We start from the raw sequence: 19,400 nt of genomic DNA on the forward strand, positions 1-19,400 counted from the left end.
GTTGTTTATATCTGATGCAGAGAAGCTCGTCCATGCGTTCATGACCTTCAGACTGGAATATTGTAATGCATTACTAGATGGTTGTCTTGCATCATTAATAAACAATCTACAGTTTGTCCAGAATGCAGCAGCCAGAGTTCTCACAAGGTCGAGAAAATATCACCATATAACCCCAATCTTCTCATCCCTACACTGGCCACCTGTTAAATTTCTAATAGACTACAAACTACTGCTACTTACTTATAAAGCATTCATAGTTTAGCTCAGATGTATTTCTCCATTCTTCTAACAGGCTACAATCCGTCACGCTCCCTGAGATCTCAAAACTCCGGACTTCTAGTAGCTCCTAGAATAGCAAAGTCCACTAAAGGTGGTAGATCATTCTCACATTAAGCTCCTAAACTTTGGAACAGTCTTCCTGACAGTGTTCGGGGCTCAGACACACTCTCCCAGTTTATTTGCAGATTAAAGACGTATCTTTTTAGCGAGTTCTACACATAACACACATCACATATCATAACCTTGTGCTTCAAAACATCTGATCACATGCACATTATCAACTTAATATCATGAACAGCAGCTACGCTAATTCCTCTCCACTGCTTCTCTTTCTTTACCCATCCTGAGGCATCCTGATGTTGCACCAGCTCCAGTTGTGTCCCACCTCATGAAGATTATGGACCTTCAAAGAAGTAAATGCCGACCCCGCAAACCATCTAGAGACGTACCAGCGCCATTTGGATTCTACTTCGTGTGGAGTTTGGACATTAGACCTACTTGAGTGTTTAAAGGCTCTGGCATGGAGAAGCTGTGTTGGATCTATAATGATCTCACATGTTGAGTTATTTTATGAGTTGCTCAGTAGTTGCTCATGGTAGTTCTCACTTTTTTTTTTTTTTTTTTTTTAGATTTATAATCACACTCTTGATGTCACCCGAATGAGGATGGGTTCCCCTTTCGAGTCTGGTTCCTCACAAGGTTTTTCCTCATTCATCTAGGGAATTTTTCCTTGCCACAGTTGCCCCAGGCTTCTCATCAGAGATAAATACAAGCTGCTTTGAGACAATGTCCATTGTGAAAAGCGCTACAGAAATAAACTTAAACTTGAACTCCCCATTACTTTGCACTGTTAATCCCAGATACCTAAACTCCCTCTCATTCACACACATGTACTCCGTCTAACTCCTACTGACTTTCAGTCCCCTTCTCTCCAGCATGTACCTCCACCTCTCCAGGCTCTTCTCCACCTGCTCCTTACTCTCACCACAAATCATCCGCAAACATCATAGTCCACGGAGACTCCTGTCTGAACTCGTCTGTTAACCTGTCCATCACCTCCTCAAAATTCTACAAGCAATACCCCGTTATTAGAATGTGAAAGAAGTTATGTGTATTGTCCCACACTGTCATTGTGTTGTCTCTGTCTACTGTTTGCACATTGTACTTTATGTAGATTTATGTTGTGTGTTGTAGCTCTATGTTGTTTAGTGTAGCAACAGGGTTCTGGAGGAACGTTGTCTCGATTTCACTGTGTACTGTGTACCACTGTGTATTGTAGAAATGACAATAGAGGCCTCTTGACTTGACTTGAAGTCTTTTTGAGTATGATGTTACAAGCTCTATCTATCTATCTATCTATCTATCTATCTATCTATCTATCTATCTATCTATCTATCTATCTATCTATCTATCTATCTATCTATCTATCTATCTATCTATCTATCTTTCTAAGATGTATATATTTGTAAGTTTCTGTTATAAGTTTGTAGTAACAGATTCCTGAAGAATCGTATATGGCTGGAAAAAGTTGTGTCCCAATACTTTTGGCCGCGTTCTCTCTCTCTCTCTCTCTCTCTCTCTCTCTCTCTCTCTCTGGTTCAAGACCCTTTTATAGTTGCTATGGCTCTGAATTGCCGCCCTCTTTTACCAAATCCGGGTTGTGATTGGACGGTGGGATTGTAGGTGACCAATCGGATGCAGGAAATATTTTAACGCACGAGGATCGACAATCGCGAGGTGATTTTTAATTTAAAGATTTTTTTTTTTTTTTTTTTTTTTTAAATAACGGGTTGAGCGCGAGCGCTCCATATTCTGCGGTCTGGCGGTTTCGTCCGTCTGCTTTTGAGCGTCAAATTATTAAATTTTATCATCAACAAACTTCGCTTCACAATCGTGTAAGAAAATAATTAATTTACCTCAGGAGAGAACTTCATCTTCATTTCCTGACGTTTGCGATGGAGGTAAGATCTATGTCATCGTTCATGCTAATTACAGATATAGTTCGTTTGTGGCTTAGCTAGCTTCTGTCAGCTGAGGAAAACTTTTACGAAATTATAATAATAATAAAAGTAGATACAAACACATCTAAATGAAATACACCACAAGGGTAAAAACTACTTTAGTTTTCATATAATTCATCCCAATGTCACCATCTAAGGTAGATTGTTAGCAGTATGCTATCTGTGCGTGGCTGTTATGTCCACTTTGGCTAAATTGACTAGTTATTATTATTATTTTAAGTAATTGATTCGGGTAATTTTGGTTGAAATCTTTTATCTTTTACCCGATTAAAGAATTACAATAGTATCAACTCTATAGTGAATACTATTAAAACTTTATTTATGACAATTTTCCATTACTTTTTAATAGTTAAGGAAATACTCGGTCTTATACCGGTTCTGAGGATTGTAAAACGTACCAACCTGAGAAAAATACATTTTTATAATTACAATTTTATCTAAAAAAAATTAGTTTAATTAAAAAAAAAAAAAAAAAAAAAAAAAAAGAGAAAAAAGAAAAGTATTGTCTGGCGGTCAGGGTGTGGCACGCGCCCGCTCACGCACGCGCGAAGAGCCCGCGGGTGACGTCACACGCTAATTTGCATATTCATGTGATAATCGATTAAATGGTTATTCATTTGATTCAATCAAATTACAAAAAAGAAAAAAAGATTTCCATTTAAAAATGAAATTATTTGTTCAGATAATCTTTTAGATAATAATAATAGTAATAATAATAATAATTCAAGTCAAGTCAAGTCAAGTTTATTTGTATAGCGCTTTTCACAACAGACATTGTCTCAAAGCAGCTTTACAGAAAACAACAGTGAAGGTGAATGGTGTGCGTTTGTCCCTGATGAGCAGCCGTGGCGACAGTGGCAAGGAAAAACTCCCTTAGATGATATGAGGAAGAAACCTTGAGAGGAACCAGACTCAAAGGGGAACCCATCCTCATATGGGTGACATCAAGAGTTTGGTCATAAATCTTTCAACAATACAGAACAATTTGTGATCATCATAGATCCAGCATCAGCTTCTCCATGCCAGGGCCTTTAAACACTCGGCATCTACTTCTCCATGATCATCCATAGGTCCATAATCTTCACGAGGTGGGACGTGACTGGAACTGGCCAAACCTCAGGATGCCTCGGGATGGGGAGAGAAAGAGAAGCAGTGGAGAGGAATTAGCGTAGCTGCTGTTCATGATATTAACAGCACAAGTTGATAATGTGCATGTGATCAGATGTTCTGGAGCACAAGGTTGTGATGTGATGTGTGTGATGTGTGTTATGTGTAGGCTTTGCTAAAAAGATATGTTTTTAATCTACACTTAAACTGGGAGAGTGTATCTGAACCCCGAACACTGTCAGGAAGACTATTCCAGAGTTTAGGAGCTAAATGTGAAAATGCTCTACCACCTTTAGTGGACTTTGCTATTCTAGGAACTACTAGAAGCCCAGAGATTTGAGATCTCAGGGAGCATGACGGATTGTAGCGTGTTAAAAGACTGGATAGATACATGGGAGCCAAACCATTTAGTGCTTTATAAGTGAGTAGCAGTAGTTTGTAGTCTATTCGAAACTTAATAGGAAGCCAATGTAGGGACGATAAGATTGGGGTTATATGATCGTATTTTCTTGACCTAGTAAGAACTCTTCCTGCGGCATTCTGAACTAACTGAAGCTTGTTTATTAATGATGCAGGACATCCACCTAGTAATGCATTACAGTAGTCTATTCTAGAGGTCATAAACGCATGGACGAGCTTCTCTGCATCAGATATAGATAACATATTTCTTAGCTTAGAAATATTTCTAATTAATAATAATAATAATAATAATAATACATAATGACACTTTTTGATTTTCCGACCACGGAAAACCCAGGGATTGCGGTATTTCCTAATTTCATCCTAATTAATTCGATTCTAGTGGAAAGAAAATGTCAATGTCCATTGTGAAAAGCGCTACAGAAATAAACTTGAACTTAAACTGTCTATGGCATTCCTCACATTCGGAGTTATAGAAGAAGAAATCACATAATTATTTGTCTGTAAAAGAAAGATGATTTTTCCACTTTATGCCACATGTTAGGTTTGTCATTATCTACCACCAATCATATCATTCCTTCATTCATTCAATCACCTTTGAATGCAGTAATCGCTTTATACTTTTTATAGCACTGATGTGATCTGGTGTCCAACAAGACTGGAATACCAGTCTGAAACCAATCTATTGCAGGACACCATTCACAGACATATTTGCAGTAGCCAGTCCACCTTAGCTGTATGTTTTTTTTTTTTAATTGTCAGATGTATAAATAAATATGTTAAATAAAATGTAAGCGTCTGCCTGTACCCACTGTGGACATTAATTATCTATTATATTGTAATGCATTACTAATATATTTATACATGTTTGGTCAAGTAATAAAGTTATTATTTTTTTTTATTTAAGGTAAATAATGCAGCAAAAATTAAAATCAAGCTGGATGCAAACGAAGTGAAGATGCCATCCGATCTGTTTCATAGTGGAGGATCAGACTCATACAACTCCACATACAAGTTTCAGGTAAAAAAATAAAGTAAATATTTTTCACAAACACATTTACAATTAGTTGAAAACTTGGCATTAATTACAGTAATAAGCAGTTTATTTTATCCAGCCGAATTCTTTGTTTTATTTTTGTTAAATACAGAACGATTACAGTGAAGAAAGTAGAAGACTGTCCGTTACCCCTGATTTTTCCCTTTATGAGCCTCTACCCTACCATTCCTGGTCAATGCAGGACAAACATTATCAACTGATGGATTGTGCTCCAGGCACCCCCAAAAACAGGTATTCTATTTAAAAAAAGGTATATATTGTTGCTATATTATGTATTTTAGGTGTAAAAAAACATTATAAAATGTGAAAACATACAATGATCGCTGACATTTTAGGATCTCTCAGCTTGTAATTTACAGTCGGCCCAAGATCACTTAACGTGTTAAAACCAGGGCTGCTGCTATCAATTGTTTTAATAATCTATATATATAATTATAGTATTCTAACGATTATTCCATCAATCAAATGAGTAGTTGGATAAGAAGTACTTTTTCTTTATTAAACATCAATACTAAATAAGAAAGAGAGAAACTTCGAAGGGTCTTTTAAAGTGAACAAGTAATTTGTTTTTCTTTTAAAAAAAATATTTTTTATTGCTGAATTTGCATACAAGAATATCAGTGAAAACGAAACCCATCTAGAGCCTTTATTAGCCATATAACATCAAAATACAAATACAGTTGCGTTCAAAAAGTCCCTCTGCAGTAGCATTCTCAATCGTTACAGCCCTTGATTAGACTTACCAACAGCCAATTAAAGATATTTTGGGCAAAAATGCAGCGAATATGTGTAACTGATACTACACAGAATTTGAACAAGGTTTTATTGCCATCATTTTGTGAACCATGGTGTTTTACTAAAACATGCTACATAATATATATATATATATGACAGGAATCCTAAAGACAGCATTGACTGTGGAAGTGAGACTGATCTCTACGGATTAGTGTCCAACATCTTGGAAGAGGGTGATCAGACGGACTCGTACTTCTCTCAAGAGTTAGTATATCAATGGATTTAAATATAATTTATTACCATAATTCAGCGGGGGGGTTCCAAAATTTTAGGTCAGATGACCCTGTATGGACGTTTTATGTCGTTTTGATATGTTTTTACTCCAGATTTATAATTAAGGAATTTCGTTGTTTTTTTTTTGTTTTTTTTTAACGTCTGTTCTACTTAATCACACAGTCATTCAGGAACAAATAGATGAAGATGGACAGAGAAATGTGTTCATTTGAATTATTAAACATCTATGCTAATGCAGCATGTCAGGAATTTAAAGTAATACAAGTTTTTGGTGTCTGACCCTTAGTTTTGAAACCCCTGCTGTAATATGTAATGGCACAAATTATTATAAGCTTTTTTTTTTTTACTGGGTTTAATAAAAAAAAACTTATATCGGTAGAATATCAACTGGGCTTACGAGTGGCTGGATCCCGAAGTCCCCGAAAGAGAACAGCTTGCAGTACCATAATTCTGAGGTAAAAGTACAGTCCAGTTCTGGAATGCAGCACTATTCCAAGCCCGGCATCAAACTTCAGACTCGTCCATTGGAAAGAGACTCTGATCAATTTGCTGACATGTTATCACATTTCAGTGGCTTTGAAGCTGCTGACCCATCGTGGCCCTTTTACACCTGCAATGGAGACTCTAAATCTGAATCCTACAATCCAGCTTTACTGAATTTTCCCAGACCACCTCCTGGTCTCGATATCTCACATGCCATTATGTCTCAGTTCTCCAAGAGCAGACCAGGTAAATCAGAGCATTGCACCTCTGTCAAAGACAGCAGCTTTCACAGCACAAGTGATGAGATTTCTGAAAGCCTGGATGTCTTAAATGACAATTACTGCCCTCCAACCAAAATTAATGACTCCTACTTTAGCTCATACCATGATTTCTCTGGCTTACCTGGACCTAAAATTGAAAAGAACAGACCATTCTCAATGCAGGATGGCAACAAACTAGCCAAAAACATGGAAGCTCTATTTATAGGGCAGCAGGGGGGCATGTATAATAGAGAATCAGTTCAGAGTAATGCGATGAATGCTCAGGATGAAAATATTGTTGATGTGAAGGGTTTACCACAGCAATGGATGTCAACATTTGAAGCTCATATTGCAAATTATAAGAGAGAACTCGCAAGGGAGCAAACTGATAGTGAAGCTAAGAATATATCTGGTAAGGAGTTTGCAGATTTTGGTCAGCATTCAACAGGCTACTTTGAATGTCCTAAACCCTTCTCATCGTCTTTCAACTTTGCAACTCACCAAAGCAAAGAAGCCAACCAGAGAGAAGCAAGAAATCTCCAAACCAGCCTCTATCAGTACCACCATGGGCAGTCAAATCAGAACAACTGTTACACCAAGCTACCACCAAAAGTCAACCCTGATTCTCAAAATACGTCAAAATTTATGTCTCAGTCTGTGGCTGAGTTTGGACCTGTTCTGTCCCAGCAGCAGATGCAGAGGACTGTACCTAGAATACACAGTGCTTATGGGCAGTGCGATAGTAGGATGGGTCGTATGGGCCTGAGTTTAGGTTTAGAGAGCCTGGGAAAAACAGGAGGTGCTCTAGAGAGAGGAGCTTTTGACCTACAATCAGAGCTGGGCAGATTGCAGACACCATCAGCTGCAACCTTCCTAGGTGAACCCCACGCTGCTCCACGTTTCGGAGTAAAGCCTAGATCTCCAGCTGACATTTCCAAAGAGGCAGACAAGAGAAAAACTCTGCTGCAGAATCCACATCGGATACTAGGCAATATGTATGCAGGTCAGGCCAGACACAATGGTGCAAAACCTGCACCATCCCAGATGTTTCCTTGCTTGTACCAGATGGGAGTTTCTGGACAGAACCAATGCCACATGTTCACTTCTCGATCCCCACTGACCTACAGTGGCTCAGTGTCTGTAGTGGACCTGAGTGAACTACGGCCAGATGCGGAATTCCCCGCCCTAAACCACTACCATCGGGAGAAGATTGGGCCGGTCCTAGCTGTGGGAGACAAGCCCTTTCCTGGGTTCCTGAGGTCATATAACCAAAAGAACAGCTATGTTGGGCCTATGAGCCAGCTGCAGTATTATCTGGAAGAGTGCTTTGAACAGTGGAGTGTTTTGGAGAAAGAGAGAAAGAAGGTAAGTCTTGCATTGGAAGTTTTCAAAAATGAATAAAATGCACACAATGCTGTAGTGTGACAGAAACATTTCTAAACGAATGTCAGTAAATATTTAAATAATTTGTACATCAGTATGCAAATAGCGTTTGTTTGAATGATGACGAAAGCCATATTTAAGGTTGAATAACTAATGATGACAAAACCCCATAATTAGGGATGAATAATTAGTAGACCCAGAGATTTAGCTTTGAGTAAGACATAAACTCTTAGACTTTTTTTTTTAAAATGGACGTATTTCCTTCTTACTTCTTAAAAGACGGAAGCTCTTCTGATGAAAAGCTTTCCAGGCACCTGTATAACTGTGACGAGTACTAACTCTTCGCCCAAGTTGCCTCAAAATCCCACCAGAGTGGACAAGTTAATAGTGGACCAGTTTCGAGAGCAAGCCAAGGTCAGCATGCAAATCATTCACAAATAAATATTATACTGCCATCAAGACCAACCGAGATGTTTTGTAGACTGTGAATGTGTTTGCATATTCTAAAGGTACATTTGAGCACTGAAGAACCAAAACTCATAAATTTTTTTGTGCATATTTGTGGCCTCTAGGTGATGAGCTTGTTGGGGAAGATGGAACGCTTGCGGAGTTTTCCTCTCCATGCTAACATCGGATCGGCACAGGACAGGCACTTGAACGCCATCTACGCCACTCAGGCACGCCGCAAGGATGAGTTACTAAACAGCAGTAGACAGAGACGGGGTATGGCCAACCTCAGAGAGAACAGAGGTAGTTAGACATTTAATAATAATAATAAAAAAAAAAAAAAATAATAATAATACATTTTATTTAAAGGCGAAGGAATTACCTGCTATTTTTATTGTAAAGAAACTCATCTGTCCGAAAGCCAGATCAGCTTTTCTTGTATACAGCAATGAACCTAATAAGTGAATAGAGATTAAAATTTACATTGTTTTCAATACATTATATACAGTGGGGGAAGTAATTATTTGATCCCCTGCTGATTTTGTCACAAAGAAATAAACAGTCAAGAATTGTTTATGGTAGGTTCATTTTAACAGAGAGACAGAACATAAAATAAATCCATAAAAAAAGTATTAAAGAATGGTTATACATTTATTTGTATTTGATCGAGTGAAATGAATATTTGATCCAGTAGCAATAATTCTGACTCCCACAGACACAAACTAGTCGTGTTTCTTTAGGAAAGTGCTCCTAATATCAACTCGTTTTGTGAATGAAAGACACAGCCGCTTCCATTCAACCACAACCTCAATGGGAAAAACCAAGGAGCTGTCAAAGGATGTCAGGGACAAGTTTATAGACCTGCACAAGGCTGGAATGGGCTACAAGACCATCAGATGTTTTGGGTCATTGTCATGCTGGAAGACCCATCTTCAGTGTTCTGACTGAGTCTAGGAGGTTCTCATCCAAGATTCTACAGTGCATGGCAGTGTTCATGTGGTGACGTTTTTCTGTACCTTTAGCAGAGAAACAACCCCAAACCAGAATGTTTCATCCTTCATGTTTGACAGTGGGGATGTTGTTCTCGGGGGACATATTCAGCATTTCTTGTTGGTCAGCAATTGTTGCTGGTTGGTAGGGGATCAAATACTTATTTCACTCGATCAAATGCAAATTAATATATATATATACTATGAATTTATTCTTTATTTATTTTTTTTTATATTTATTTTTTCTCTCTCTGTTAAAATAAACATACCATAATTCTAGACTTCATTTAATTGTAAGTGGGTAAATTTACAAAATCAGCAGGGGATTGAATAATTATTATCCCCACTGTATGTACTATACATATGTAAAAAGGTACGTCTTTTTTTTCCCCTCACACGTCCCCGCTTTACAGATATACTGCTTTTAGCCTCTGCACTAAAGGACCTTAGCAGGAGCACCAGGTCTTCCTGCACCGCTCTATGGTGTGCTTTGCAGATGACTCTTCCCATAAGAAGCAGCAGTGCTGAGAACATGGAGGAGGGGGCCATATCTTCATGTTCAGCCCATGACAGTTCTGACCAGATCATCCTAGAGAAAGCAGTGTGACTTTGTGCACTTAGTGGAGTGAGTGAATGTTGTTGCATAAGTTATTAGACTGCAGTGAAACAGTGGGTTCAGTTCAGAGCAATAGATGGAATCTTTAGTTGGTTAAAATTTCTTCGATTTATTAATAATCCTATATAATATATTGGTCTTAAATAATTATATATATCTATAAATATACGGATATTATACATATATATACCGACCAGGCATAAAATTATGATACAATATTATGACCGGAGAGTGAAGAACACTGATTATTTCATCATCATGGCACCTGTTAGTGGGTGGGTATATTTATTGTGACGGCTAGACGACTGGATCAGAGCATCTCTAAAACTGCAGGTCTTGTGGGATGTTCCTGGTCTGCAGTGGTCAGTGTTTATCAAGAAGAAGTTTATGCTGTTAATGCTCGATGGGTCAGAACAGTTTTAGCAGCAAAATGGGGACCATCACAATATTAGGCAGGTGGTCATAATGTTATTCCTGGTCGGTGTGTGTGTGTGTGTGTGTGTGTGTGTATATATATATATATATATATATATATATATATATATATATATATATATATATATATATATATACACACACACACAGTGATACGAGTCCGGTCAACTTTTCCAACGGCTAGTGGGCAGAAATTACCGCTCGTGCCATCGGCGTGCATCAGTGGCGTGTTGCTTGTGGACGGAATGCCCAAGGACAGAGTGCGGAATGAAAGTGAAAGGGAAATGATGGATCAGAAGCTCTGGAGTGAGTGAGGTGACGTGTTAGAGCTGTGGGACAAGATCTAGAAATGGAAAATGAATGTTTTGTGTAAAAAAAAAAAAACGCGATCATTGGAAAAGAATGCAAAGGTCAGAGCTTGAATAATAACGAGATCATCGCCCTCTTGACCTGTGATTTTAGCAGCAGTTACTTTCACTAGAAAAGAAACGGCAAACAAAAAAGCTTTAAAAATTCATCCCTGATTAGTTTTTCCTTTTACAGTTTGGTTTGTGCCAAATGCAAATCCTCGGTTCGGTCTCTATTTATGACTTTAATGTCCTCGTATTTTACCTATTTATTGCTACATGGTTACGTTGCAGCATTTGATTTCAAACAAAGGTAATTATAACCAAAATAATTCGGTATCAGAGATTCTTTTTGTTAACGGTTTTCATTTATTTATTTCCAATAAGCAGTTTTCTAACTTAAGATAAAGAGGCAAAAAGCACCTCAAGTCAGGATACATCTCTGGATTGTTTTTGTTTCCCAGTATTATCTACCTTGAATCAGATTTCTGATTAAATTGACGTTAGAAAGAGAGCAGATCCCTCCGCAGTCCTGGGAAGGACGGTGACATCTGCGTGATCAGATAATGACGTGCCGTTGTTCTTATCATCATTTTAATGCTTCTGTTTTCAATTAACGTTTCATTGCAACTTTTTTTTCATTATAATAAACATTCTGTAGAACAATAAAAGAACAGAAATCAAAGCTGATGCTTAAATGTGGTTGTTATTAAAGGTATTAAAAATTTAATTATTATTGAACACCACTCACAGTTGGGTAAACGTGTATATATACGGATAAATAAAAGCTTTCTATTTCATTTTATCAGTAAATAGGTACTATCAAAACTCAGTCTCCATATACCAATCAAAGAAAGATTCATGTGTTCAGTGGAAGTATAAGGGCCAGTTTAGGTGGAAGTTTAATGAAAATGTATGTCAAACACGTTCTAAAAAGAGAAAGAGAGAGAGTAAACCACAAAGAAGCGTAATGCTCAAATCCGATTGGTCAGTATACAGAATTTTTATTCATCTCTTATATTTGCGCCAGCTCTCGTGTTCTTTTTTTTTTTTTTTTCTGTTAACAGCTCGTCCGTGGATTTGTAGGTCGACAGGATACATGATGGTGAAAAAAATATGTTTATTTGGCATTTAGTAATTTTTTCAGGGAAAAATAAGTTTTCCTTGGTAAAGTGTTGAGCAGAGATATATTTTCTAAAATAGAGATAAAACAAGACGCTCAGTAACCCAACGTATGAGTGTTTGATGTTTAATAATACTATGTAATGGTTGGTAAATTAGTATTACCAAAAGGGTGGTACAAGTGAAGTAACACACTCCACACTGTGCTGTTGAAGGGGACGTGTATTAAGCATTATTGCAGACTTAATTCATATTCATTTCAGTTATTACTACATTTCTTGAAGTTTAACACCTTTCATAAGCAGGATGTCTATAGGATGTGCCTTTTATTTATTTTGCAATTGCAGATTCTTTAAAACAAATCTGTAAATTTCATACGTCATGAATATAAAAGCTGTTTATAGTAGAAGATTGAACATTTTGGGCTGCGTGTGGGTAAAAAAAACAAAAAAAAAAAAAAAAACATAATTAGTGAATAAAATGTTTTTGAGCAGCAACTAAAAACAAGTTCCCTTTGTATTAATTTCTGCATTGTTACATTAAAGGAAGGTTTGCATGGGGGTGTAAGTTATTTTGTAATTGGCTCGTGAATTGAAAGTGGAATCTCTCAACGTGTGCTGGATTCACTTGTGAATGAGGTTTTTGACAATGGCATAGAGAAAAGAATAAAAGAAAAACCATTCCTGCCAATGTCAGTTGCCCTGTGCACAAAGCCGGCTCCATGAAGATCTGCTATAGGGCTCTAAACCTCAACTTTATTAAACACCTTTGGTATGACCACACCGCAGGCCTCCTCACCTCACCTACACCAGTACCTGATATACTTTACACACTGTGGCTGAATAACTCTCTCACAAATCTCCAGAAAATCTAGTGGAACATCTTCCGAGAAGAGTGAAAAGAGGTATTTAAAAAAAAAAGTGGAGCAAGATGTTCAAAAATCACACACCAATCTCATGGTGTGGTGTGCACATACGTTTGTTCATATAATGCATCTGTCTGGTTATAACAGATAACTTCACATTTCCATATACTGCGAATGTACAGCAATCCAGAAACTCTTTGAACTAATGAAAACTTGGATCATTAAAGAATTGTTAAAGTGTATACCTCCAAAATTGAGGGGGGAAAAAAAAAAAATAAAGCTCCGTAAGTTCAGCTTCTGGGACACTTTATTTCACATCCTCCAGATTGGTAGCTTTTAGAGGTGGAATTCAGCAACTGATCTGCAACTCAAAATAAACAATTAAAACATCTGAATATTTTTGCTCTCATCACCACCACCACAGGACAGATGCAGTAGATCAGGCTAAAAAGTTCAGTGAGTCAGTAAGCTGTAGTTACATGATCAAGAGATACTGCGGTTGATCTAAACAATGTTCAGGCAGTTATTACGGCATCTATTAAATAATAATAAAAGGCAAAGCAGTTTATCAGACCATGTATTCTGCCATAACGATCCCAAACAGTTCTAGACAGCGCAGTACAGAAGGCTTACGTAGTGCTGCTGAGAAGATCCAAGACCATGTTTATTAAAAGAAAAGCGAAAGAACCCAAAGTTCCCACCAGAACACAGTTCGTAGAAACGTTTGATGTGTCGCGTCTCGTCTCCGGCCTTTAAGTCTGTAATTTTATTCCTCGTCTATCTCTTACGCTCGCCCTTCTGTGTGCGCTTTTTCTCTCGTTCTTTGCGCTCCTGCTTGGTGAGCTTGTCCTTCTCACGCTGCATCTTGTCCTGCTCCTTCTTCTTCTGGGCACCCTCCTTGGCCTGCTCACGCTGCTGCCGGCGCCGGTTCAGCACGTCCTCCACGTTGGTGTTCTTGAACAGGGCTGAGGCCAGGAGTGAAGGATGTTTACAAGCATGAAAGTGACTGCTGCTAAGCGGCAAATGTTGGGCTTTTCTTCACCAGGGGGCGCAACTTTTTAATGAGCCAGGCTTTGGGAAGAAAACGATTTGAACGGCTTCTGACGTTTATTTAACTATCAGCATATTTGAACCAGTGGGCCATGACCCGGGACTGGGCCATGGATCATTTGGTACCAGGCCGCACAGAAAGAAGAAAAAATAGAATTTTAACTTCCTGCAATTGTTTCAATAATTTAATTTTTTTAAATGACCCAATAAATTAATAAATTGTAAAAAAAAAAAAAAAAAAAAAAGGGGGGGGGGTGTACACATCTGTTTTACTCTCACCAGAGGTCGCCAGAGTTCAGTTGCCTCGTGTTTTTTTTTACCCTGTGTTTTTGCTGTTTCAAAGCCTAATTTTATCTGTTGTGTGTCTCGTTTTTAATCGCCGTCGCCGGACACTGAAACAGAGCCCGTCGACCTCACGAACCGTCACTCGTTCACGTGCGCATATATATATATATATTTCACATATATAATGAACAATTTTATACATTACGATACTGTAAATTGCTCCGTTTTGCTAAATTATGTAGTGTAATTTGATAATTACTTACAAATGACAGTATAAGTCCCCGTACTGATCACTATTCTTTAAGAATCCTGTGTAGGCGAGGCCATGCCTCGACTTGCGATATTTCCAAGTTACGACAGTGTTATTAGATCAGATAAAACAACCCAAATTCAGAAAAAAAGTTGTGACGCTAAAATGTACACAATGCAACGATGGGGGTGGGGTGGAGGAGCACAGTGGAACTGCGGACAATAGGAATCTTGCCTGTGGTGCCAAAAAGGCAGGAAACGGCTTTGCTGTGATGAAAATCACTGCATGGGCTCATTAACACATCCAGCAATCATTTTCTATGAACACAATTTACCATGTCACCCACAAACGCAGGTTAAATCTCGATCATGCAAAGAACTTCGAGAGGTGTTGACTTTTTTTTTTCCTCCATAAACTGGTATATATTCCCAGTTTAAACATTTCATGTTTGTTTTTTGTTTTTTTATCATGAATAGAATTATAAATTTATGAGATTTGCAAATCATGGTGTTTACATGTTTTATCAGGACATTGTGCACCGTATACCAACTTCTTTGGGCATCAGGTCACGTGTATAACTTTATAAGCACAAGGGTTATAACTTGCAAACAATCCTAAATACTGGACGTAAAAGAAAAGTATTTTATCGAACGGATTCCTCTGAATCCTGACTCTTACACTGCATGAGAAAAGGATACACTTGTCGCTGGGGAATGCTGTGGCTCCTGCCGCAGTCTCCTCGTCCTCCCCTTCAGTGGCATCGTTAAGGATCAAAAAGGCAAGAAACTGGAGAAGCACAAACTGTACTACACGCGTTCAGAACTTGCGCATCACATTTTCCCTTTTTCACCTTTTTAAGGATATTCTTCGTCGTCCGTGACTTCGGCGTACTGCGCCAGCAGAGCTTCTTTCCTCTGCTTGGCCTCCCCGGACACTTCCTTCTGCTTGACCACGATCTGAGCCTGCTTTTCAATCAGACTAGCGATGGCCTGAACCTCATCTAAAAAGGTCAAAGAGACACGAGGACCAGATCACCAGATTTCCTTTTTTGCAGAATATTTCTTTTATGGTGTGTGAAACTCCTGTCTGTCAAAGTACAACACCGTCTGCATCCATCTGCGAGTTGTGGTTGTGCTGATGAAGTAAAAACTAGAGTTAGGGTTAGTAGTAAGCAAAAGTAAAATAAAGGTGATAACCGAGGAACTGTGAGGAATTGAAACATTTACATTTATGCAATTATCCAGAGTGACTTGTAAAAAAAAAAAAAAAAAAAAAAAGATCTCGTATATACTGAGCAGTTACAAGTAAGGAGCCTTGCTCAAGGCCCAGCACTGTCATCTTAGTGATGATGGGATTCGAACTTAAAACCTTCCAATCAAAAATCCAACATCTAACAAAAACACCAAGGCACAAAATCACCCAGAAAAACCATAAAGCAAAAAAAAAAAAAAGGCAGAGATAATGTACGCAGGTGTTGCAGCTGCGGCTACAGTGAAAGGAGACGTGTTGAAATTTGTTCATTGGGTTTCACGCTTTAGTAATAACATTTGTTTTTGCTGTCTGCGATGCGGCGCTCTGTTACGCTGCGTTTCTCTAGAATATTGATGGTTTCTATAGTGGATGGAGGTTGGAGGTGGATTGGTTCAGGTAGGACACCACTGAAGGTTCTACAGTTTTAAGGATGTGTTACATCTGTTTGAACTTCGGGCAACAATGTTCTAGATTCATTCTTCCACCAGATTCCGGGATATAGATTCTAATTCAATTTATTTGAGTTAAACAGCGCAGTCTGGAGTGTGTGTGTGTGCGCTACATGTCAACAAATGAGGTGCGGTGGACCGAAGTACCCGAGAATTTGAGAGGAAATGCGACTTTAGAGGGAACAGTGCCTCTGCTATCCCACAATCCCCTGCAGCATTCGGTACCTGGACCCCAAAACAAAACATCTTTAGCTGTATATCTGCATCTGTCATTTCATCAAGAACAATCATCCTTGAGCTCACAGCCGTTTCACCTCACACACTTTCAGCCTCACGGTGGCGCTCTCCCTCGCTCACGAGCCCGTGGATGGAGAACGAAAAGGGGAGAAGTGAGAGATTTTTGCGGCTTACCGTCGAGCTGATTGCTGGCGCCTGCGTTTTGAGAGCAACACTCGGCCCACTGTTTCAGTATCTGCTGACAGACCTCCTCGAGCGTCTCTTCGTCCTACAGCGAGAACAAAATCAAATGCTTTACAGTCACAAACAACTGTCGCTGCTTTGACTCTTCTGTAAACGATTTGCCGAAGACAGTCTGCAGTCATAATAACCACAGTTTCATTTTAATTCTCAAAACCTGATTGTTCAAATAGCAACCGGGCTCGAGAATGCATTACTGTTTCTATGGCAACACCTCGCACTTGTTTAAAATGAATACGTTTATATAGCGGTGCACGGAAGGAGTCTCCAGTGTCAGTGCTTCGTAAATAAAGTCCATCTTCGAGACAAAAAAAAACAACTTTCAGTTTGTCTATTTTGGACGCAGAACGCAACCATAAATTGATAAAAACTACAATTGTGGGTCTTTCACTGATCATTGTCAGGGCCGGCAATGAACTCTCTGCTGGCCTGAACTCTCAGAATCATTGTCTTACGTTTTGATCTATTTTCCCCGTGAATATACATTAAATTTCTCCTAATAGCCTATTCTCTATTTCATAGTGCTTCGCTTCAAGCATTGAGCGTTCATGTTGGAGTTTCGATCCAATCAGATTTCAGACTTCCCATCTTGTGTTACTGAGGTCAAAGAAATCTGCTTTGAAGCCTTCAGAATCAGCAGTGTGGCCACCTGTAGTACACAGTGCATGTTGCTTTAACCAATCAGGTTGCGAGATGGCGTACAATTAAAAAACGCCTTCAAAAACTAGTCATTTTATGGGGGTAATATTGATGCAGTTGTGGCTTCAGTGAAAGGAGACTTTTTGAATTGTGTTCATTGGGTTTCTTGCTTTAGTAATGCTCTTCCTGCTCATGTATACGATTGATGGTTTTTTTATAGCCGTGGCATTTTAATGATGGTATTAAGAGATGGATTGATTCAGGGACGAAGCACCAATCATCAGGCCTCATCGCTCCACCCAACTGTTGATTATTGACCAAAAGATGCATGTAATGCCCCCTAATGTCTTATCCCTTCTGCACTCCAGGAAAAATACATTATGATGTCACTAGGCGACTTTCGAGCGACCTAGTGAGGGTACCTTCTCCTGAAATCAGCTGGCACCACTGTTGCTGTGGTCACCACGATAAAAATAACTTCAGCTGTTACTCAAGAACGAGACGAGGGTCTGTCCATCAAGTGTGCTCCAAAACCACACCACACCACATACATATATATTCATCCACTTAATGAAACATCACCACTTGGTTGGTGTCCAAATGATGGGTTAAAAGATTAACCATAACCCACCCTAGAATTTTTTTTTTTTGGGTTAGTTTGGACCACTTCTGACTTCCAGTCATAAGACGACGAGTTTATACCACATTTTAGATCGAAATCATAAATTACCAATAAAAACATGTCACCAAGTGAAGCTTCAAAAATAAATAAATAAAAAGAAAAAAACCACACCACGGATTCTATAGGCGTTATCCTGCCCAATCCCAAACCCCCCTCTCCTCCCTACACATGCGCACATCAGTGACCACATGCGCCCACCCTACATAGTGCACTAGGTGTTTAACAGGAAGCAGGTTGAGGATGAAGCCCGAGTCGGAGCGCTCGATGCCCGGCGTGTACCGACCACAAAAGCGGACAGAATGCCGCTCAGAGCGTCGCTCCTCTCCTCTTCGCTGTCCTCCTCATGCAGCACGCCGAGGATGTAGGCTCCGTAAACCTCCCGGTCCGCCCCGAGGCCGTCCAGCCGCTCGTAAAGCCACTTTTCAAACTCGCCGGCCGAGAAGTCGGGCGCCGCCATGTTGGCTGGTGGTCCTTCTGCGACTGTGCGCTCTTTAAAGGTGTCCGTGCAGATCGCCTGCTTATAAACAACTCGGATTGTTTACTCACTTTTATTATATTAATAATTTTATTGCAAACAGGAAATCAACAATAAAGAATCACAAAACAGATACAAAAAGGAAGAGGAAGAAAGAGGGGGGAATAAAATCACACCCCAAAACACCTCAAAACATCAATAATGGGTTCAGGAATAGCAAAATTTGTAGGTCTTTGAGTTTTTGCCATGTACTTACAAAAAAAAGGACTTGATATCAAAACAAAAGGCAATATAGTGTATATATTATATTTTATATTATATATACACTATATTGCCAAAAGTATTGGGACACCTGACCCTTTCCTGCTCTATGTGGTTCTTTTCCAAACTGTTACCCACACGATTGTGCAGGACGTCTTTTAGATGCGCAATAATACAATTTTGCATTCACTTGAACTTGGAAACCCAAAACCTGTTCCAGCATGGCACTGCCCCTGTGCACAATGTGAGCTCCTTGAAGATCTGGTTTACATGCTTTGGAGATGAAGATCTTGCTGCTATAGAGCTCTGATCTCATCCCTACTGAACACCTTTGGGATGAATGTGAACGCTGACTGCACCCCAGGTCTCCTCACCTACATCAGTACCTGCCTTTCATAACACCCTTGTGTTTGATGAACACAAATATCCATAAGCACAAAATCTAGTGGAACATCTTCTCTTCCCAGATGAGTGGAGGGAATTGTGGAATGCGGAATGCAATGTTAAAAAAATCACATACCGTACTTATGACCAGGTGACCCAATACTGACCCGACCGAATTGCAGAAATGTTGGAATGTTTATTAAAATTTGAATTAAACGAAAGCTTAACGACTTTTGAATCCCATAAGCCAATATTATATTCATAATAGAACATAGAGAACATAACAAATCAAAAAAAAATTCTACACTTTCTCAGTTGGACTGAAAGGTCCCTCTCC

General features: G+C 39.0%; 2 protein-coding genes across 4 annotated transcripts; one reads left to right on the forward strand and one right to left on the reverse strand.

Annotated features, from left to right (window-relative positions):
* The first annotated feature begins 1,971 nt into the window (after positions 1-1,971).
* On the forward strand, positions 1,972-10,588 carry moto (minamoto). 3 transcript variants are annotated; one of them, XM_083566870.1, is made up of 8 exons: positions 1,972-2,016; positions 4,735-4,848; positions 4,976-5,115; positions 5,779-5,883; positions 6,293-8,021; positions 8,319-8,453; positions 8,612-8,789; positions 9,889-10,588. In XM_083566870.1, exons 2-8 carry the CDS (start codon positions 4,786-4,788, stop codon positions 10,080-10,082), a joined length of 2,544 nt encoding a protein of 847 aa, XP_083422996.1. In that variant the 5' UTR covers positions 1,972-2,016; positions 4,735-4,785; the 3' UTR covers positions 10,083-10,588. The 3 variants fall into 3 exon arrangements, with proteins under 3 accessions (XP_083422996.1, XP_083422994.1, XP_083422995.1); XM_083566868.1 differs by lacking the exon at positions 1,972-2,016 and adding an exon at positions 2,052-2,240; XM_083566869.1 differs by lacking the exon at positions 1,972-2,016 and adding an exon at positions 2,052-2,240 and having other exon boundaries at positions 8,612-8,762.
* A 2,561-nt stretch (positions 10,589-13,149) lies between these two features.
* ccdc43 (coiled-coil domain containing 43) lies at positions 13,150-18,441 on the reverse strand. Its single transcript, XM_083567072.1, has 5 exons — positions 18,227-18,441; positions 16,557-16,650; positions 15,310-15,445; positions 15,144-15,199; positions 13,150-13,825 (listed from the first exon to the last, which is right to left on the reverse strand). Exons 1-5 carry the CDS (start codon positions 18,398-18,400, stop codon positions 13,638-13,640), a joined length of 648 nt encoding a protein of 215 aa, XP_083423198.1. The 5' UTR covers positions 18,401-18,441; the 3' UTR covers positions 13,150-13,637.
* Between the last annotated feature and the right edge of the window lie 959 nt (positions 18,442-19,400).

Source organism: Silurus aristotelis (genome assembly GCF_946808225.1).
Source record: "Silurus aristotelis genome assembly, chromosome: 17".
In the NCBI taxonomy this organism is placed as follows: Eukaryota; Metazoa; Chordata; class Actinopteri; order Siluriformes; family Siluridae; genus Silurus; species Silurus aristotelis.